The 22,310-nt window shown below is 43.4% G+C and overlaps 1 protein-coding gene, 1 non-coding gene and 1 pseudogene across 2 annotated transcripts in view; 2 read left to right on the top strand and 1 right to left on the bottom strand.

Moving 5' to 3' along the window:
* The window catches only part of NUP205 (nucleoporin 205), a 93,996-nt gene extending 83,044 nt beyond the window's left edge, over positions 1 to 10,952 (top strand). Inside the window, exons 39-43 of the mRNA XM_003920971.4 lie at positions 5,153 to 5,319; positions 6,834 to 6,957; positions 7,405 to 7,533; positions 8,087 to 8,160; positions 10,597 to 10,952. Of these exons, the coding sequence (XP_003921020.1) occupies positions 5,153 to 5,319; positions 6,834 to 6,957; positions 7,405 to 7,533; positions 8,087 to 8,160; positions 10,597 to 10,749 (647 nt within the window). The 3' untranslated portion in view covers positions 10,750 to 10,952. The remainder of the gene's footprint in view (positions 1 to 5,152; positions 5,320 to 6,833; positions 6,958 to 7,404; positions 7,534 to 8,086; positions 8,161 to 10,596) is intronic.
* A 991-nt stretch (positions 10,953 to 11,943) lies between these two features.
* LOC141580036 (protein max pseudogene) lies at positions 11,944 to 14,654 on the top strand (annotated as a pseudogene).
* Positions 14,655 to 21,704: 7,050 nt separating this feature from the next.
* On the bottom strand, positions 21,705 to 21,808 carry LOC120365467 (U6 spliceosomal RNA). The gene has a single exon (XR_005580400.1). It is a non-coding gene; the product is annotated as a U6 spliceosomal RNA (small nuclear RNA).
* Between the last annotated feature and the right edge of the window lie 502 nt (positions 21,809 to 22,310).

Below are 22,310 nucleotides of genomic sequence, written 5' to 3'. Positions count from 1 at the left end.
TGTCAGGGGATGGGCGCAAAGGGGAGAGCATTAGGACAAATACCTAATGCACATGGGGCTTAAAACCTAGAGGATGGGTTGATAGGTGCAGCAAACCACCATGGCACACATACACCTATGTAACAAACCTACACATTCTGCACATGTATCCCAGATCTTAAAGAAAAATATATTAGTTTAACAACATACAACCTTATCCTCTATAAATTATGCTAAGAACTCTGTTAGACAAACTCTATTATAAAATGTCCTAGTTAGTAGTAGTAAATTTGTTGTTGTTGTAATTTATATACAACAAAATTTGCCCACTTTAGGTGTACAGTTTAAATACCTTTTGGTAATTATATAAAGTTGGGTAACCATCACCACAACCAAAGTACAGAACAAGTCCCTGTTTCTTAAAGATTTCTTCTTGCATTTGATTGTTTCCTTTGACTCTGGCCCAGGCATCTACTATTCTGATTTCTGTCACAAAAGTTCTGCCTCTCCTACCGATACCTGCTTCTGTTTGTTTTATGTCTAGGCCTTTTAGTTTTATGCCATGGAATGGGGAGAAGAGTATTGACTGGTAGGATCTTAGTTTGTCATATCAAGACAAACTTAAGTCCTTAATAGCTAATAAAATACCTTTATTTAAAGATATTTTAGTGATTCAAAGGGAGTAGTCTTACTTAGGTGACAGGATGTCCTAAAGAAGCTGGGGAAGTAGCTACAAAGATTCGTAGTTCTATTTTATGGAATAAAATAGTTAAATTAGACTGGACATGTAAAACAGTTTCTTTGGTTTAAACAAGTTAATTCTACATAGTTCCTGTTTTCTCCTGTATTCCAAAAGTTTGAGCCGGGCATGATGACTGAGCCTGTAATCCCAGCTACCCAGGAGACTGGCAGGCGGATCACTTGAGCCCAGAAGTTCAAGGCTGCAGTGAGCCGAGATCATGCCACTTGCACTCCAGCCTGGGTGACAGAGCGAGACCATGTTTCTAACAATAACAACAAAAATGTTTGCTGCCAGCAAGATAGAGTAAAAAGGGGCCACCGTGGGAGGATTCCCGTATCTGCATGTCCTCACTGGGATGAGGGGAAAGTTATCCTTCTAGTCCAAGTGGCTCAACCAGTGTGAAAAAAGAGAGGTCATCTTCACTTTGGAAGGGCATGGAATGATTGGGAATCCTATCCAAAGACCTGTCACCCAGCAGTAACATAGAACCTGATTTATCCCCTTTCCATCTGGCAGTTTGAAAATGAACATCAATCTGTTTAACTCTGTCTCACAAGGGCTCCTTTTTTCCCCCTTGAAACCAACCTTGTAACACAAATTTAACCTGAACATAAGATTTTCAAACAAAAATATAATTCTGTATTCTTTAATATTAATCATGTGCTAATAATATATCACTGGTAGTTATTAAAATTTTATTTAGTTGCTTCTCATTTTGAGCTCATCTTTTACACATCCTGTCATTCTTTGATCTTTAATACTTGAAGGCAAACTCATTGAGTCTTATAAATTGTTATTTTTCCATTTTCTTCTTAGACTCTTTTTTTTTTTTTTTTTTTTTTTTTGAGACGGAGTTTCGCTCTTGTTACCCAGGCTGGAGTGCAATGGCGCGATCTCGGCTCACCGCAACCTCCGCCTCCCAGGTTCAGGCAATTCTCCTGCCTCAGCCTCCTGAGTAGCTGGGATTACAGGCATGTGCCACCATGCCCAGCTAGTTTTTTGTATTTTTAGTAGAGACGGGGTTTCACCATGTTGACCAGAATGGTCTCGATCTCTCGACCTTGTGATCCACCCGCCTCGGCCTCCCAAAGTGCTGGGATTACAGGCTTGAGCCACCGCGCCCGGCCCCAGACTCTTTTTAAAAAGGGTCAACAACCGTATTTTTCTCTTCCAATTCTAGACATCGAGTAGGTAGGTATGTGGTAGGTTTGAGGATAATTAATTATAGAGAAGCAGTTTAACCCAGTATTTAGAACATAGGCTAACGACAAATTGCCTGGATTTGAATCCCAGTTCTCGAAATAACTTACTGGTGATTTTGGAAAAGTTAAACACTCTCTTTGTGCCTTAGTTTTCTTATCCGTAAAATGGAAGCAAGATAAGCTTTCTTCTGAAGAATTACTGTAAGGATTAAATGTGTTAATATATATAAACTGCTTTAGAACAGCACCTGGCACTTAATACTACATAATGTGAGTGATTATTTTCATTATTGTTACCATCATGTGGTATATTTATTATTACTTATGATGCAGGGACTCTTTTTTTTTTTTTTTTGAGACGGAGTTTTGCTCTTGTTATCCAGGCTGGAGTGCAATGGCGCGATCTCGGCTCACCGCAACCTCCGCCTCCTGGGCTCAGGCAATTCTCCTGCCTCAGCCTCCTGAGTAGTTGGGATTACAGGCACGCGCCACCATGCCCAGCTAGTTTTTTGTATTTTTAGTAGAGACGGGGTTTCACCATGTTGACCAGAATGGTCTCGATCTCTCGACCTCGTGATCCACCCGCCTCGGCCTCCAAAAGTGCTGGGATTACAGGCTGGAGCCACCGCACCCGGCCTGCAGGGACTCTTTTATAGCACTTATACTTCCTAGACCTCATAGTCTGTCCTGTAGAATCTCTTCCTATAGTGTAGTTTTTCACAGGTCATCCTTGTTTTATGCAACTGTTTTATTTTATTTTATTTTATTTTTATTTTTGAGACAGAGTCTCACTCTTGTCCCCCAGGCTGAGTGTAGTGGCACAATCTTGGCTCATTGCAACCTCCACCTCCTGGGCTCAAGCGTTTCTTATGCCTCAGTCTCCTGAGAAGCTGAGACCACAGACATGCACCACCATGCCCGGCTAACTTTTGTATTTTTAGTACAGATGGAGTTTCGCCTTGTTGGTCAGACTGGTCTCAAATGCCTGACCTCAAGTGATTCACCTGTCTTGGCTTCCCAAAGTGCTGGGATTACAGGCGTGAGCCACTGCACCTGGCCATTTTCTGCAAATCTGATAGCCTCTGAATGTGCAAATATTTTCTAGACTCGGGCAAGTTAGTATGGTGAGAACTCCTGAAATGCGTTGGAATCCTCCAAGCATTCACTCTTCCTCCTTGTGGATATCTTATTTTGTGGATATCTTCCTACCGGGGTAGAGATCACACAACTGTTATCTGGGGACCAGGATACCTAATTTCACTAGGAGAAGGCTCTCTATAACAATGTATTGTGACGACTGTCATGTTTTTGCTGTAGGCTAGAAGAGAATACCTGGCAAACTAAATTTGTCTAGGATGTCCTAGTTGGTGGCAGCATCCACACACAAGGGACTCTTCTGTCTCTTTCCCTCTATATAAACATCTATGGAATTGGCCGGGTGCAGTGGCTCACACCTGTAATCCCAGCACTTTGGGAAGCCAAGGCAGGCGCATTGCTTGAGCCCAGAAGGTAGAGACCAGCCTGGGCAACATGGTGAACCCCCATTTCTACAGAAAATACAAAAAGTTATCTGGGTGTTTTGGTGTTCACCTGTAATCCTAGCCACTTGGAAGGCTGAGTTGGGAGGATCACCTGAGCCCTGGAGGTTGGGGCTGTAGTGATCCCTGTTTGTGCCACTGCACTCCAGCCTGGGTGACAAAGTGAGATCCTGTCTCAGAAAAAGAAAAAGAAAGAGAGGGACGGAGGAAGGGAGGGAGGGAGGGAGGGAGAAAGGGAAGAGAGGAAAGGAAGGAAAGAAGAAAGAAGGAAGGAAGGAGGGAAGGAAGGGGAAGGGAGGAAGGGAAGGGAGAGAAGGAAGGAAGGAAGGAAAAGATCTATGAGTCTGACTTTAGAGCAAAGTTAAGGGAGTTGATAGTAAAGAAAAAGCATGGCAGTTTGGGTCATTAAACAAAGATTATCTCCAAGTTGAACTTGAAATTGCCAAAGTGTTGGGCCAGGTGTGGTGGCTTACGCCTGTAATCCCAACACTTTTGGAGGCTGAGGTGGGTGGATCACCTGAGGTCAGGAGTTCAAGACCAGCCTGGCCTACATAGTGAAACCCCGTCTCTACTAAAAACACAAAAATGAGCCGGGTATGGTGGCATGTGCCTATAATTCCAGCTACTTGGGAGGCAGAGGCAGAAGAATCTCTTGAATCCAGGAGGCGAAGGTTGCAGTTAGCCAAGATTGTGCCACTGCACTCCAGCCTGGATGACAGAATGAGACTCCTTTTCCAAAAAAAAAAAAAAAAAAAGATATTGCTACAGTGTTTCCAAGAAATCCCTTAGTCACTAGAGGAAATTGCTCGAATTGCCCTACACAAACTATGTCTGGGATGATTTTTTTCTTTTCTGTAGAGATGGTGTCTCTGTTGCCCAGGCTGGTCTTGAACTCCTGGTCTCAAGCCATTCTCAGCCTTCCAAAGTGTTGTGATTACAGGTGTGAGCTCCCGTGCCTGGCCTAGGATAATATTGTTATTGCTTTCTAGTTTTCCCTCTGCAAACAGCTTTGATGACATCCCACTGTTCCTTTGTGCCTTCATTAGCCAGTAGCCAGGTAAAAAGGCAGGTCGTTTTGTTTTACTACTCTAATGTAGTTTTTGTGGTAACTTGTTAAAGTTGAAATCCATTTATATTTTTTGAATATTTCAGTTAGTATTTTTGTCTCTTTGAAAGAATGACTTTGAGCTGGCAATTCAGTAACCAGAAAGATGCAGACCAAAAATGAATCTATACAGCTGGAGCCATCAGGCAAGGCAGGAATTATTCACTTGGTGTTAAGAAACCCCAAAATTGTGTATCTTGTCTATTTATTTGGAGCAGTGTGTGTGTGTGTGTGTGTGTGTGTGTGTGTGCGCGCGTGCGTGTGTGTGTGTGTGTGTAAGGTTGATACTTTGATAGAATTCTCAAAGAAATCTTTGCCTAATAAAAGGTAGTCTCTGTTAGTGTGCATCAGTCAGATTTCTTTATTCTCACGGGATCTCCAGCTTTATGTATGTACCTGATTACAGTGGCTTCTAACCGTTTGTTCTTTCAACTATCAATGGTATTTAAAAGTCATCTTGGATTGGTCTTAATGATAGTTTACATATCCTTAAATTCTGGGGCATCCCTTGTTTTAAAACAGGTCATTTGAAATTCATATGAAATGCTTATAAAGGAAAATTGTTTTATGTCATCACCTCTATTAGATACCCAAGCTCCAGTGGTTCCATACTGGCGCCTGCCTGGTTTAGGCATTATTGTCTACCTGCTGAAACAGAGTGCTAATGATTTCTTCAGCTATTACGACAGTCATCGACAGAGTGTCAGCAAGCTACAGAATGTAGAGCAGCTTCCCCCAGACGAGATAAAAGAGGTATGAATCTTATCGTGAGCTGTGGGGACTTGAGAAATCATTGCTGTTACTAGGGCTGGGGTACTGGTCTCAGACTGAGTAAAGACAGTATACAGTATGACTAAAGGAATTGGAATGATTCTTCTGTGTGATTTGAAGAAAACTCTTTTGTCATAGCAGCAGCCTTATAAGCATAGAAATTCTTGACTGAAAAACAGTGAAGTGTAGCACCTGTTAAAGAAAATAGAAAGGCAGCTGGGCTTTGAATGAAGAGTTTTGGGTCATTTATATTCTAAAATCTGTGTGCTGAGAAAGGCTTCTGTTGCGAATTTTTTTTTTTTAAAACAGAACTTAAGTAAATGTTTCTGTGCCTTCAGCTTCTTCAATATCTGTTTAGCGAATTTTTCAAACACATGAGATAGCATATGAGACTTGACTGCCTTCCCTCAGTGACCCAGAATTGTTCCCTGTACTTACACTGTGTTAATAGCTAAAGATGCTGAATTACCCGGATTGCTACTAAGTAGCTTGCCGCCTTTTCCATTTGGCACAACTGAATGTAAGGCATCTCTTGGCCAGTTCCTGAGGCAGTGCTGAAGCTTCCTGCTGTCCTGTGGCAGCCTGGATATTGAGCCATTTTGTTATTCCTGGTTTGCACCAAGCTTTCTAAAAACTTTAGTCCATTCCTACTTCCTCTTGCCACTTTTCTGGTAATCTCAGGGGACGTTTATTGAGTGTTTACGACATGCCAGGTCCTGAACTACATGTTCCACCTAAACACATGGGCAGATACTGTTTCTATTCTTATTTCTCATGTGAGGAAACTGAGGCACAGAAGACTTGCATAACTTCCCCAAAGGCATGTAGCTGGCAGGAACAGGGTGAGGCAAGAGTCAATGGCTGGGTTTAGGTAACTCCTGAAATTTTGTGGGTTTAGGACTCCTGGCAGTCTTTCCTCTAATGTGCAGCTTATCAGTGATGCTTGTACTTGCAAGAGGAATTGCATCATCATCATGAAGTGTGTGGCATTCCATCAGCCTCACTTCAGTATGCCTTCCGTGGAACCCAGCGTCGAAATGTTAGCTGGAACCACTGTGCTCTGTGTTGAGAAGTGGTGATGGGAGCTTTGGTCGATGATCATATTTTAGTTACGCTCTAGGAGTCTACCTTGTATTTTTTGCAGAAGATATTTGACAACTGGCTCCATGGGATTGTTACAGCTACTGCTTGAAAACCCTGTCATTTTGTCTTGCTTTATTTTAATGTGATAGGAAATTCAGGGTTGCATCAGCAGATTGCAAATGTGTTTCAGGGAGACTTTTTCAAAAGGCAGCAGATAAATGTTAATTTGTGAATTTGCTTCTTGGCTCTCATTTTAAAAAATTGCTAGCTTCTTAGATATAAACTTATCTGCAAGGATGTTTAAATATGAGTGTTTTTCATAGCATTTACCACGGTGACCTGCTGATAGTAGTTTTTCATTAAAATTTTTGTTCCAGTTGATGTCATTCTAATACCACATTTGTTTCTTCTAGTTGTGTCAGTCTGTGATGCCTGCTGGTGTTGATAAAATCTCCACTGCCCAGAAATATGTTCTAGCAAGACGGCGCCTGGTGAAGGTGATCAACAATCGAGCTAAACTGCTTTCCCTTTGTTCTTGTATCCTTTATGAAATCATGCATGTGAATGGTGACCTTGAAATGTAGGAACTGTTCACTTATGCTCACATTATTTGGGCACTAAAACCTGGTGGAAGGAGATACAAACTTAATTTTTCCCAGTAAATGCCTAATGTATTTCCAAATCATAGTTTTTGCTTATATTTTAGAATAGCTGGTAATACTGATAATATACACGGGCACTTTCTGTCAGGGGACAGGGTAAGGACGTGAGACTGCTGGCACAGCACCCTGTGGTCCCCACCTCCTTCCTTTCAGCACACCTTGGTGCTTCCTTTGGAGAAGCCTTCAGTGGGATCCTGTCTTGTTAGGCTGAGGCTGTGGGTACCTCATTAAATGAGTGCAGTCTCCTTTTTTCTCCTCCTCAGAAACGTTTGTAAAAAATATTTGATGAGATTATGTTCCTTTAATCTGAGCTCTGGTGTAGTTATCATTGAGACCTGCCTATTCATTCTTTGGCGCCATCTGGAGTACTACTTGTTACATTGCATGCCCACGGATTCTCAAGATTCCTTATTTGCCTCGAGAAACTTGTTTAAAAGCAGAAGACTTCAAGGTAAACTTTCTGCTAAAAAGTAATGAACCATAAATATCTATGAGTGCTTTGAAAAGCTAGTAACATTTTTATTTATGTTTGTTTCCAGATTACTTAGAGTGAATTGGGTGAATCAAGAGCTAGTCACTAGACGAAGTTACTTCTTGCATTTTAATTTCTGTTCACAGGACATTGAGCTGAGCATGAGTATTCTAGAGCCTGCTCATCAGCTGTTCCTCGGCTTCTTGCTGCAGTTAGGGGCTGACCCAGCTCTAGAAAAATGGAGTAGGTCTGCCATGATGCTGATTCTAATGGCTGGAGTGGGCCTTTGTGACTGATGGGGCGTGTATTGGTTCCCTTAGGTGGAAAGAAATAGAGAAAAGCTGAGAACCCTGGTCTGGACCAGTGAAATGTTTCCTAGGGGCTTTCATTTGCTAAAAGTTGAAAATTGAGTTCCTAATCTTGAGCCATGTTTTTCATGGGGCTTTTGTTATTGTTCATTGTCATAAGGTTCCTCTGCTCTGTGGGAGATGTGTACTTGCACAGCTGGTATGACTCTGTTTTTTATCTCTAGATTCCTTCGGCTCAGAAACCAATCTAGATTTTAGAAGTGGGCTGGCTATAGTGAGCCAACATGATTTAGACCAGGTAAGGTTCTATTCTCATATTCTTTTCTTTTTCTTTTTCTTTCTTTTTTTTTTTTTTTGAGACGGAGTTTCACTCTTGTTACCCAGGCTGGAGTGCAATGGCGCGATCTTGGCTCACCGCAACCTCCGCCTCCTGGGTTCAGGCAATTCTCCTGCCTAAGCCTCCTGAGTAGCTCGGATTACAGGCATGTGCCACCATGCCCAGCTAATTTTTTGTATTTTTAGTAGAGACGGGGTTTCACCGTATTGACCAGGATGGTCTCGATCTCTCGACCTCGTGATCCACCCGCCTCGGCCTCCCAAAGTGCTGGGATTACAGGATTGAGCCACCGCACCCGGCCTATTTTTCTTTATTAAAGTAAAAGGGCTGGGCGTGTTGACTCCTGATAATCCCAGCATTTTGGGAGGCTGAGATGGAGGATTTTGAGCCCAGGGGTTTGAGACCAGCCTGGGCAACAGAGTGAGACCTCATTTCTTAAAAAAAAAAAAAAAAAAAAAAAATTGCGGAGTGTGGTGGCATGCACCTGTAGTCCTAGCTACCACTACCTGGGAGGCTTAGGTGGGAGAATCACCTGAGCCTGGGAGATGGAGACTGCAGTGATCTATATGATTGCACCACTGCACTACAGCCTGGGCAACAGAGCAAGACCTTACCTCCAATAAATGAATGAAAGAATGAAGCAAGACCTTGTCTCCAATAAATGAATGAATGAATGAATGAATGTGAGTAAGTCAAAGGGAAAGCCTGGTATGTTAATAAGATTATAATTTTCAGGGTTTCTTATAGAGACCTGGTTTGAACTCTAGCTTGACCATTTTAACAGCTATTTGACTTTGAACAACTTAACTTCTGAGCCTCTGTTATTTCATCTAAGAAATACAAGGGATGATTCAATCTCAAAGGGTTTTGTCAGAATTAAGTGAGGTTTCATGTATGTGAAGCTGCTTATATCGTACCTAGAACATGGCAAGTTTTTGTAATTGGTAGGCATTATCATCTGGAAACTCCTTCTGTCTTTTGATTAGCTTTGTGGTACAAAGTATCACTCAGCACTTATTTTTCAGAAAATAATTTAATAGTGAGATTGAGAGCAGCCAATACAAATCCTGCTGTAGTAGACCATAATGCACAGCACTGTGCTCCTACTAATCTGTTGCTCAGTAGTGTTGGAATGAATGAGGAGCATTCCAAAAACAATTAAAATGAAAACCACGTATTAAACTAATAGCAAAGTCATGCTCCAAGTATCAGGGTGTGTAATGTTAGGGAAAATGAATTACAGCTAGATCTTCTCCTAGCCATCCGAATGTCCTTAGTCATGATTTGATAAAGCCTCTGCTCCTCCCTAATCCCTCTTTTTTGCTATTTTTCTTGAAACAAGGTTGGGAATGAAAGGTGCAGTTACAGCAACCTCCAAAGCACACCTAGCTAGATGTCATGGATACCACGCTCCCATCCTAGTCCAGACTACATTTGCCCTTTAGTGACTTTAGGAAAGGAATTTGTTTTGTGGCTAGGCTTGTTTAGGGGAACTAGTGTTAATTGAGGCCATGTGCAAAATTAGCCAAAGAAGACTATCCAGAAGTTTGTTTGTTTGTTTGTTTTGTCTAAGAGACAAGGTCTCACTATGTTGCCCAGGCTGGCATGCAGTGGTGTGACCACTGTTCACTGCAGCCTCATTGTCCTGCCTCCTCAGTAGCTATGACAACAAAAATAAATATATGTTGAAGTAATAACTGTTACTATTTCATTTAGACTGGCCTGTGAAAAAGCTAGAAAAAAATGCAAGATTGATAATTTATCCTTGTGCTGTGATTTTAATGCAAAACTGAAAACAGGCAGACTCATCTAATTTTGTACTTAATTTCAGTCTTTCAGTATTAACATCAGAAAGATCCATCTGAAATTACATATGCAATCTAGAATATATATGAATTCTAAAGCATATACCAGGTTTATCCCCACATTAATTTTTTTTAAAACAAAAGCATGCAAATGGGTTTTTTAAATTGCAAAATGAAATTAAAAGTAAAGCTTCTTTCCCACCTCACCCCTCTTCCTTCCCCACATCTTTAATCCCTCCTTCCTTCCCTCCCGTCCACTCTTACTGACTTTTCTTGTATGGCCCTTTAGGAAATGTTTTTGTGTGTATGTTAGTATATCAGCATCAGCATCAACATTCGTTGCTATTTAAAGCAGGTTTTAAAATTTATACAAGAAAAGAAAGCAGGAAAAACATGATAATTATACCAGAATATTCTAAGGTAGAAAATATGTTTAGTTAATTTAGTAACATATTAACAAAAATTCAAAAGTATTTTATATTTAAAAAACCACATTACAAAAATTCTAAGGTTTTAAATTGGAAGACATAGGATAAAATAAATATTTGAGACAACAATTTTAACAATGAAATGTCTTTAATGTCACCTCTAGCTTCAGGCTGATGCAATCAACGCTTTTGGAGAATCACTACAAAAGAAACTTCTGGACATTGAAGGATTATATTCAAAAGTTCGATCTCGATATAGTTTCATACAGGCTCTTGTCAGACGTATCCGTGGCCTATTGAGGATATCAAGGAACTGAGAGCCTGTGCTTATGCTCTTCTATGAAAGAGATGAATTGGGGAGAACTGTCTCCTTTTTATAGGTTAGTTTCTTTCTAAATTATGACTAAAAATATTTTGCTATTTCTTTCTTTGTATATGGACGTCTTTTCTGTAAAATTCTTTGCCTGGTTCCATCCTCACTAGTGAAAAATAAATACTTTTTAACAAAAAACAAAACAAATGTATGGTTAATCTTTTGATCTTTTATCTAGAAAATAATCAGCATTATCAGGATTCTAACAAATAAACCAACAGTGGTGGTTTTCACCTAGAGATATTATTCTGAATGCCAAATTAAAGGTATAGCCTGAAAATTCTATTTTTTTCACTCTTTGTACCTATTATAATATTCAGGGTTACTAAACTCTAGCCATGCTCTTATAGTGTTCTCAATATTGTGAAAATGTATTATAGAAATGTCTGAAAAAGTCAAGTTCTTTCCTAAAAGTATTAAGCTTTTTTTTTTTTTTTCTTTTCTGCATCTAAGTTGACAATACAGTTGTCCCTTGGTATCTGGGGAGGACTGGTTCTAGGGCTCCCACAGATACCAAAACCTACGTTTTGTATGCATGTTCCTCACATAAAATGGCATAGTGTTTGCATATAATCTAGATACATACTACTTTAGGTCATTTCTAGATTATTTATAACACCTAATACAATGTAAATTCTATATAAATCGTTGTTATACTATGTTTTAAAATTTGTATTTTTTTTTTTTTTACTGTTATATTGGGTTTTTCTCTCCCCAAATATTTGTCATCTGTGGTTGGTTAAATCTGCAGATGTTGAACCTGGGGATATGGAGAACTGACTCAATAATAATTTGCATTTATTCCTTAGAAATGAATGTGAAATTTCTTTAATTATCTGCCAATATTTCTCATGTAATTAATATGATGGTTATCCCTAGGACAAAACATTTACATAATCACCACTCTTATTTCTTACCCAGTTGTTTTCATGTTGAAGTAACTTCATCATCTGAAACTGTAAATTTCCCTTGCCAGCCAGCAATTATTTTTGCCTAATACATAGGCGAGACTGCTGAGAGGAGAAAGTATTCACTTTCATGTAGTAACAGAATAAACACTATAATACTGTAGAATAAAATTGATAGTTGTTCTGTCCTATTATAGTTTTTTTTTTTTTTTTTAATTTGGAGACAGGGTCTCACTGTGTTGCCCAGGCTGGAGTGCAGTAGCATGATCTTGGCTCACTGCAATCTCTGCCTCCTGGGCTCAAGTGACTCTCCTGCCTCAGCCTCCCGATAGCTGTGATTACAGGCATGTACTACCATGCCCATCTAATGTATTTTTAGTAGAGACGGGGTTTCACTACGTTAGCCAGGCTGATCTCGAATTCCTGATCTCAAGTGATCTGGCCGCCTCAGCCTCCCAAAGTGCTGGGATTACAGGTGTGAGCCATTGCACCTGGCCTTCAAGCATCATTTTAAACAGCTTTGGCTTAGAGAAAGTTATGCTGTCAGGTTTAAAAAAAGAAAAAGAAATACAAAGGCTTTGTCAGTGTTGTATTTTGTAATTAATTTCCTGCCCACCAGTTATAAACATTATCTTTAGCTGGAAAACATTCTGTTAGAGAAGTCCTGGATGTGAAAGAATAAATAAATGGATCCAAAATGTAGTCATAGTGCGTACTGCTCCGCTGGTCAGATATGTGATTATCTCTACCTTCTGGAGCACAGGCATGAACTTAGAAATAATTAGCGAAGAGCCTGGGCATGAAATCGAAGCATTTTATAAACCTCTGAAGTATGAAGCCTTCTTAACAGGCAAGACATAAAGCTAAATTTGGAACTGAGAGTTTGGGAGTGAGGAGGTGGTTCTTGCTCGTGTTTTGTGTGAGTAAGAGCGAGTGAGTGTGTGTGTGTAGGCAGGGGACTCTGATTCTTGTCAGTGACTTCCTCAGACCCCTCTGCCCTTCCTCCTCCCCTGGCTGCTGCTGCTGCAGTGGCTGCTCCCTGGGCTGTAGGAAATGAGTGATCATGATGACATCGAGGTAGAGAGTGACAAGAAATAACCGAGATTTCAATCTGCAGCTGACAAACTGCAGAGCCTATCATAATGCACTGGAATGAAATCATAGGGACCATATCAAAGACAGCTTTCAGTTTGTGCGACTCAGCCCCATCACTCTAAGGAAAGAAGGCATCCTGGGCCTAAATCCTAGACAAAGCCACAGAATACATCTAGCATATGCAAAGGGAAAACCACACGCCAGTGAGATATTGATGACCTCAGCGTCAGAATGCTCTTCTGAAGAAGCAAGTCCATGCACCGAAGGGGAGGTCAAGTGCCCGGCTGCAAGTCAACTGTCCCTCCTCAGACAGCATCCTCTACAGCAGGTGTCCCCAAACTACGGCCCGCGGGCCGCATGCGGCTCCCTGAGGCCATTTATCTGGCCCCCGCCGCACTTCAGGAAGGGGCACCTCTTTCATTGGTGGTCAGTGAGAGGAGCACAGTATGTGGCAGCCCTCCAACGGTCTGAGGGACAGTGAACTGGCCCCCTGTGTAAAAAGTTTGGGGACGCCTGCCAGCAATGCCAAGGGCAGCACGGCCTCTGCCTTTGATAGGGGCTCTGACTCCAGTTTAGAGTTGAAGCCTGAAGAGGCCTGAAGTAGGAAGAAACCTCAGATGGAAGCCAGCTGAGTTCCTCGCGGCAGGCCAGCAGTAAACACTGCCTCTATCATCCTCCTTTCCGTTTCCTCAGAACCATTTCAGAGACGATTATTCTCTTTCTCCCTTAAAAATTAAAAAAAAAAAAAAAAAAAAAATTTATGTAAAAGCTCTTGGGGCCTGGTGCAGTGGCTCACACCTAATCCCAGCACTTTGGAAGCCTGAGGCGGGCAGATCACTTGAAGTCAGGAGTTCGAGCCCGGCCCGGCCAACATAATGAAACCCTGTCTCTACTAAAATTACAAAAATTAGCCTGGCCTCAATACCATTCAGGACATAGGCATAGGCAAGGCCTTCATGACTAAAACACCAAAAGCATTGGCAACAAAAGCCAAAATAGATAAATGGGATCTAATTAAACTTAAGAGCTTCTGCACAGCAAAAGAAACAATCATTAGAGTGAACCAGCAACCAACAGAATGGGAAAAAATTTTTGCAAATCTACCCATTTAACAAAGGGCTAATATCCAGAATCTACAGAGAACTAAAGGAGATTTACAAGAAATAAACCCATTCAAAAGTGGGTGAAGGATATGAACAGACACTTTTCAAAAGAAGACATTTATGAAGCCAGCAGACATGAAAAAATGCTCATCACTGGTCATTAGAGAAATGCAAATCAAAACCACATTGAGATACGATTTCATACCAGTTAGAATGGTGATCATTAAAAAATCTGGAGACAACAGATGCTGGAGAGGTTGTGGAGAAATAGGAACACTGTTACACTGTTGGTGGGAGTGTAAATTAGTTCAGCCATTGTGAAAGACAGTGTGGTGATTCCTCAAGGATCTAGAAATAGAAATTCCATTTGACCCAGCAATCCCATTACTGGGTATGTACCCAAAATATTATAAATCATTCTATTATAAACACACATGCACATGTATGTTCATTGCGGCACTGTTTACAATAGCAAAGACCTGGAAACAACCCAAACACCCAATGATGATAGACTGGGCAAAAATAATGTGGTGCGTATATGCCACGGAATACTGTGCAGCCATAAAAAAGGATGAGTTCGTGTCCTCTGTAGGAACATGGATGAATCTGGAAACCATCATTCTCGGCAAACTGACACAAGAACAGAAAACCAAACACCGCATGTTCTCACTCATAGGTTGGTGTTGAACAATGAGAACACATGGATACAGGGAGGTGAACATCACACACTGGTGTCTGTTGGGGGCTAGGGGGCTAGGGGAGGGACAGTGGGGGGTGAGGTTGGGGAGGGATTACATTGGGAGAAATGCCTGATGTAGGTGATGGGGGTATGGAGGCAGCAAACCACGATGGCACCTGTGTATCTATGCAACAGTCCTGCAAGATCTGCACATGTAGCCCAGAACTTAAAGTAGAATGAAAAAAAAAATTAGCTGGCCTGGTGGCGCACCTCTGTAATCCTGGCTACTCGGAAGGCTGAGGCAGGATAATTGCTTGAGCCCAGGATGTGGAAGTTGCGGTGAGCCAAGATAGCACCACTGCACTCCAGCCTGGATGACAGAGCAAGACTCTGTGCCCCTCCCCTCACCCCCCCAAGAAAGCTGTTGTCCTTTTTCCCCCATTTCCAATATGACTTTTTTTTTTTTTTTAAACGTATTTCCTTCAGGGATTCCCTGTCCCCACCAGGATTTTTTGGACCAACACACCCTAACTCGGTGGCAGCTTTTTCTGTGGAGGACAGATGGCCAGCTGCACCTCTGAGCCCAGTATCCTGCTCACTCCACCAGCTCCTCCAGCCCTGCCAGGCACAACCTGGGGGACACCTGCCCCACACAGGCTGCCTCCTGGTCCACGCTTGCTCGCCTCCATGGAATAGATTTTGAGAATCTGTGAACCGCTCTACTTTAAGAAGATGACTCGTTCGGAGTAATCAAGATTTACACTTTCTCCTTTTTAAGGACTTCTAAATCTTTTTCTAAAAAGCTATTTATCGTTCCAGTTGAGTGACCAGATTCTTAAAAGAAGTTTGTTGTGTAAAAAGAAACTGGATGTATTTGCAGCACAGAGCCTTTGGCGTGTTTCACTCCTGCTTCTCAGCCTTGTTTAAGCCTGCGGTGCCAGCATTACGGAGGGCCACATGACACTTGTGGTATGTCCTGGAGATGTCAGCAGTGAAGTGGCAGCCACCAGGGAGTGGTCCTTTGGAGTTGGGCAGGGAGGGCAATATTGGGTAGTGTAGAGATTTTGTACTGAGGTACAATATGATGTTCTGATATTTATTTCCTGCTACTGAAATTTGAATCTGAGTGAATGTCCCAATTTCTTGACAATACCAGTATTGCAAAATGACAGATTCATAAAGTAATGATCAAATCTTCCTTTCTGTGTGTTTATGTCTAAGAAATAGAGCTAACTGATTTTGTATGTAAATACCAAGAGTGATTTACCTGGTTTTACCTACACTGGGATATGGCTTTAGTTTTACCTACACTGGGATATGGCTTTAGAGCTGGTGCTAAACCCATATCCCAGTGTAGGCCTTTCCCTGCCCAACCTACTTCCCTTCCTGTGGCCCTGGTACCTGCCTTGGTTGTGTGATCCAGCCCTGGTTCTGGCTGTGGTCAGCAGATCCCAGTGAAGGGTTTTGTGTGTTTAGTCCTCATTTGCCTTTTTCCTGCTCCGTTCCTGGCATTTGCTAATTTCTAGTGTATATTCTGTAGTCGCTGTCCAGGTTTGCTTCCATTTCATAGAAATAAAAAGTATGTAGTCACTGTCTGGGTTTGATTCCATTCCATAGAAATAAAAAGTATGTTGTACATGGCGTTGCAAGAATTTGTCTTGCAAATTAAGGTTTTCTTCCATTACTATAAGACTATAGTCTTGGCTGGGTGCGGTGGCTCACACCTGTAATCCCAGCACTTTGGGAGAACGATGGGGGCAGATCACGAGGTCAAGAGATCGAGATCATCCTGGCCAACATGGTGAAACCCCATCCTTACTAAAAATACAGTTAGCTAGGCGTGGTGGCATGTGCCTATAGTCCCTTCTCTGGAGGCTGAGGCAGGAGAATTGCTGGAACCCAGGAGGTGGAGGTTGCAGTGAGCTGAGATTGTACCACTGCACTCCAGCCTCGCTACAGAGTGAGATTCTGTCCAAAAAAAAAAAAAAAAAAAAAAAGACTAGTCTAATACTCTTTATTTCTTTAAAAAAATTTTTAGATTACGTTTCATATTGTTTTCTCATAATTTCCTCCCAAATTACCACTGACTGTGGATCAGAATTTGGGGCAGTGGAGAAGTGTGTGGGAGGGAGTGGCCGGCAGGCCTGCAGCTGCATCGTGCTGCTGAGCTGAAATGTGTGTGTGACAGCGGGGAGAGGCTAACATTCGGCCTGACACGTGCATTCTGTTACCTGGGGCGTGGAGAGAGGGAGCCAGGTGCAGCACGCAGGCTTCAGCGAAGCAAGCAAAGAGGATAAAACCAGGTGTTGGAAGGTTTGTTTTTAAAAGCTTTACTAAATAAATGTAGGATTTAAATTTGTCATTTTTACTGAATGAATCAGTTTGGTGGGGTTGGAAAATCGAAAAGGTACATACTCTTCTTAGTCGTTACTACTGTAGTCTTGTTCAGTTGGTAATACAGAACTTCTATGTCTGAACTTTGAACTATGACAGTGTTAATATACAACACAGCCTTTTCTAAATTGTCTAGTGTTTTCCCAACTTATTTATTATTTTTTGAGACGAAGTCTCGCTCTGTCACCCAGACTGGAGTGCAGCGGCACAATCTGAGATCACTGCAACCTCCGCCTCTTGGGTTCAAGCGATTCTCCTGCCTCAGCCTCCCAAGGGCCAAACTGATGAGGTCTGTCAAACGTAACTTTCACTTGTTTTTAGTCACCTGCTTTTCGCAGAGCTAAACAATGTATATCTAAGCTCCCACTAGCTTCCTATGGATAACATCTCTTGACATCTAGGTTGCTTGATAAAGGCTTCCTAAGTTGTTTTTTCAGGAAGTTGGGGTCAGCTCCTGTCCAGTTTAAACCAGCTGGCACCATCAACCCCTCAACTGGGCCTGCATGAAAGCCTGATGGACAAGGTTTTTGGCCTTCTGACATCAGAGGGCCGCCATCCGAGCTTCTTAAACACGCAGCCTCTACCTTAGGTCCTCAACGCTGGTGACACAGCACACCTGCGGAGCTTTGAGAGCTACAAGCCTCTTTTCCTCCCCGCAAAGTCCCGCTGGGCGTAGGTGGAGGATGCTGCAAAAGATCCCACGATTCAGCTGCGATGAGACCCGTTGCCCACGCGCTCCTTCTAGGCCAGGGAGTCCTAAGCTGGGCGGTATATCACAATCGTCCGCGTGCTGGGAGTAATACAGACTCCTGGGCCCCAGCCCAGGTTTACAGAGGGGGATGCTCAAGGCTGCCCAGCCAGGCTCGGGACTTGCTACTCGCTGCCCAGCGGGTTTAGGCCGTGAGGTCGACGCGCTCCGCCAGGGAACTTCCGGGCGCTGCGACGCTGAGTCGCTTCCGGGCGCGGCTGGACCGGGGGAACGGGGCGGGGCGTGACCCGGAAGTCGACGGGGGGTTCCGCCCCCGCGCATGGGGAGGCAGGCTCGGACCGGCCCGCGGAGCTGCAGCCGCCCTTCGCACCCTCTTCGCCCTCCCCACCGACATCATGCTTCAGTTCCTGGTGAGTGGAGCTGCCGAAGAGCGTGGCACGCTATCCGGGGCGAGCCACCTGGGGCGCGCCTCCCTTCTTCCCCCTCGAAGGCTGCCGACCCCGCTGACCCGGCCTGGCTCAGGGCCGGGCTTGGCGTGGATCCCGCGGGCCTTTCAGCCCCTGCGCCTGGTCGTCGCCACTTTGGGCGGCCGTTTTCTTCCTGCCTCCCCAGAAAATCCCTTTGCCAGTGTTTTTCAGCAGCCGTCGAAATCCCTAAAACTTCTAGGTGTCAGAGAGTGTGCGTTTCCAGAGCTACTTATTGTGTGCCGCGCCCCGCGCTGGTTGTGTAATCCTTGCGTTAAAGCTTGTGTGGTCCTTGATGACTTTCCGTAGTCCGCCCCGCTTTCTTTCTGCGCTCCTGTTCCATTACATAGTCGCAGGCGGGTCTCCGATGTAGAGCCCTGCTAGTTGGCCTCTCTGAGTAGGTAGGAGGGCCAGAAATAAACCGTGTATTAGTCACCTCACGAAGTCCGAGAGGCTAAGTCCTCATCAGACCTTTCAGACGTGGAGGAGCGAGTTGGACACGGATACAAGTAGTTTTTCCCCAAATGAGTAAGCATGAGTAAGATTATTTCTTCTGGCTCCTTGAGTTAAAAACTAGTTTTCAGGCGAAACTCGGTATATTTCAAAGACTGCCTGGTGAAGATTGCAGGAGAACTTGCTCACCAAATTTTCAAGTGACAGGTTTTTTTTGCCAAGCTATTGTGCATTGAAAACTTGATGCTTTCAACCTCTAATTCTTATAAGACGCAGATATTCAGATGTTCAATAGCGATCTGGTGCTCTGGGAATGAGATGCTTTTCCAAATGCTGTATTTTTTTTGAGACGGAACCTTGCTCTGTTGCCCAGGCTGGAGTGATGGGGTGATCTCGCTGACTACAACCTCTGCGTCCTGGGTTCAAGAGATTCTCCTGCCTCAGCCTCTTGCGTAGCTGGGACTACAGGCTTGAGCCACCACACCTGGCTAATTTTTGTATTTTTAGTAGAGACGGGGTTTCACCGTGTTGGCCAGGCTGGTGTCAAACTCCTAACCTCAAATGATCCACTTTCCTTGGCCTCCCAAAGTGCTGGGCTTTCAGTCGTGAGCCATCACGCCCAAATGCTGTATCTTTATCAAAGAGATTAAAACACAAAACACGCCCCTTCTGTCCTTTTGTGAAAGTTGGTAATGGATTGTTATCCAATTAGTCAAAAGAGTATCCTTAATCTGCCCAGCTAAGATAGGGCTGCTCCTTTGCCTCTAGGAGTTTCTCTAGTGTCCTAACTAGGTGTTAGTTTAGGAGTTTATACTGGTGACAGTCATTTTCTTGTAGTAAACACTAGATTAAAAGCGGTATCACTTAGCTCCAGAGTGTAATTGAGCTGCCTACTGTATCTGCTGCTCATTGATAAACTGAGAGGACATGGTTCAATTACAATTAACTTTCTAAGCGGTTTTGCAGAATGAGTTTATTTGGTTTTGCTACAAACTTTTACTGTGTGTTAATTTTTTTTTTTTTTAGGCAGGATTTCTCTTTGTCGCTCAGGCTGGAGTGCAGCGGCACAGTCATGGCTCACTGCAGCCTCTAATTCCTGGCCTCAGGCAATCTTCCTACGTTAGCCTCATGAGTAGCTAGGACTACAGGCCCGCACCACCACCCCCGGCTAATTTTTAAAAATTTTTTTTATAGAGGCAGGTGTCGTCTAGGCCTCGCAAAGCATTGGGATTACAGGCATGAGCCACTGTGCCTGGTCAGATTCTGATCTGAGAATTCAGAATTCTCAGCATTTATGGAGAGATGCTAAAGTCATCCATTACATTCCTAACTCAGAAGTAACTGGAACACGGATTTCTTTCACTCTCTGGTCTCCCACCTTTTTGCTTTTTTTGAGAGAAGTGGTTAGCATTACTTTTCACATTGATTTCATCTCTGTTAAATGAGTCACTGACTCTGAAGTTGAGCAGGTATTTCTCTGCGTTCAGTCATTTCATCTATAAAACAATGACCATCGTGTTCTAGTATTTAAGAGGCTAGACTTCAGAGTCAGACTTCTCAGTTTGAACCCATCATTTTCAAGCTGTTACCACAGCGTGGGTGGGCTATTGACATTTTCTGCGCTTCCCTTTCCACATCTGAAAATGCAAATCCACCTCATCGTTTTGTGGTGAGGATTAAAAATGAGTTAACACATTAAAGAGCTTAAAAACGGGGGCAGTCAACAAGGATTCAGATAGTGTTCAGTTTTCCTTTCGCAGGGTGTTCTTCAAACCCTGATTTGGTTTCTTCTCAGAGTGGGGATTAGCTTCTCTCAGAAAGACAGGTGATAGGAAAGGTTTGGAAGTGATGTAACAGCCACAAGTGAAGTATGTGCAGTCATCTCACCTTCTGGAACCCTCTCAGGTGTTTTTCCTACAGCTGGCATTTGTGGAGCAGTCTGGAAACCACTGCACTTGCTTGTGTTTCTGATATCTTTCTTCCATTGTTCATATTCCTTCTTGGATTAAAATAGGCGCCCGTTGTCCCTCTCTTGAAGAGACCTCGTTTCTGTGATTTCCCCCTTTTACTGCAGTTTTCCTTCTTTATTTAAAAAAAATTTTAATAGTAGAGATAGAGTCTCACTGTATTGCCTAGGCTGGTCTTGAACTCCTGGCTGAAGCAATTCTCCCACCTCAGCCTCCCAAAATATTGGGAATATGGGCTTGAGCCACCCACCGATCCTAGCTTTTTTTTTTTTTTTTTGAGACAGAGTTTCACTCTTGTTGCCCAGGCTGGAGTGCAATGACACTATCTCGGCTCACCACAACCTCCGCCTCCCAGGTTCAAGTGATTCTCCTGGCTCAGCCTCCTGAGTAGCTGGGATTACAGGCATGTGCCATCACGCCTGGATAATTTTGTATTTTTGGTAGAGGCAGGGTTTCTCTATGTTGGTCAGGCTGGTGTCGAACTCCTGACCTCAGGAGCCACCGCACCCAGCTAACGTTTTTTTTTTTTTTTTTTTGAGACGGAGTTTCGCTCTTGTTACCCATGCTGAAGTGCAATGGCGCTATCTTGGCTTACCACAACCTCCGCCTCCTGGGTTCAGGCAATTCTCCTGCCTCAGCCTCCTGAGTAGCTGGGATTACAGGCATGTGCCATCACGCCTGGATAATTTTGTATTTTTGGTAGAGGCAGGGTTTCTCTATGTTGGTCAGGCTGGTGTCGAACTCCCGACTTCAGGTGATCCACCTGCCACAGCCTCCCAAAGTGCTGGGATTACAGGTGTGAGCCACCGCACCCAGCCAACGTGTTTTTTTGAGACGGAGTTTCGCTCTTGTTACCCATGCTGGAGTGCAATGGCGCGATCTCGGCTTACCACAACCTCCGCCTCCTGGGTTCAGGCAATTCTCCTGCCTCAGCCTCCTGAATAGCTGGGATTACAGGCACGCGCCACCATGCCCAGCTAATTTTTTGTATTTTTAGTAGAGACGAGGTTTCACCATATTGACCAGGGTGGTCTCGATCTCTTGACCTCATGATCCACCCGCCTTGGCCTCCCAAAGTGCTGGGATTACAGGCTTGAGCCACCGCGCCCGGCAGAACTTTTTTTTTCTTTCTAATGGAATGCTTCAGGAATTTTCGTGTCATCTTTGCAGAGGGGCCGTGCTAATGTCTGTATCATTCCAGTTTTAGCGTATGTGCTGTCAAAGTGAGCACCCCCCTTTCTTTTACCGCAGTAAAAGACGACTCTTTGCAGATAGTTACCAACACTACCTGAGGAAAGCTACTACTTCCCCTTAATTGTAAGGTTTAGTTAGAGTTATTTTAAGGATGCTTTTAGAGGGAAGCTAACATGATGACATTGCTGGGTGCTTTGTGCACATTGCCTATGATGCTGTTATTGTAATCTGTTGCTTTTTTTGTTTGTTTATTTTGAGACAGAATCTCACTCTGTCATCCAGGCTGGGAGTGCAGTTGCACCATCTTGGCTCACTGCAACCTCTGCCTCCTGGGCTCAAGCCATTCTCCTGCCTCAGCCTCCTGAGTAGCTGGGATTACAGGAGTGTGTCACCAGACCTAGCTAATTTTTATATTTTTAGTAGAGATGGGGTTTCACCGTGTTGGCCAGGCTGGTCTTGAACTCCTGACTTCAGGTGATCTGCCTGCCTCGGCTTCCCAAAGTGCTGGGATTATAGGTGTGAGCCACCATGCCCAGCTA

Source organism: Saimiri boliviensis, chromosome 10, assembly GCF_048565385.1.
Source record: "Saimiri boliviensis isolate mSaiBol1 chromosome 10, mSaiBol1.pri, whole genome shotgun sequence".
Taxonomy (NCBI): domain Eukaryota; kingdom Metazoa; phylum Chordata; class Mammalia; order Primates; family Cebidae; genus Saimiri; species Saimiri boliviensis.
This window is presented reverse-complemented; position numbering and strand designations above follow the sequence as displayed.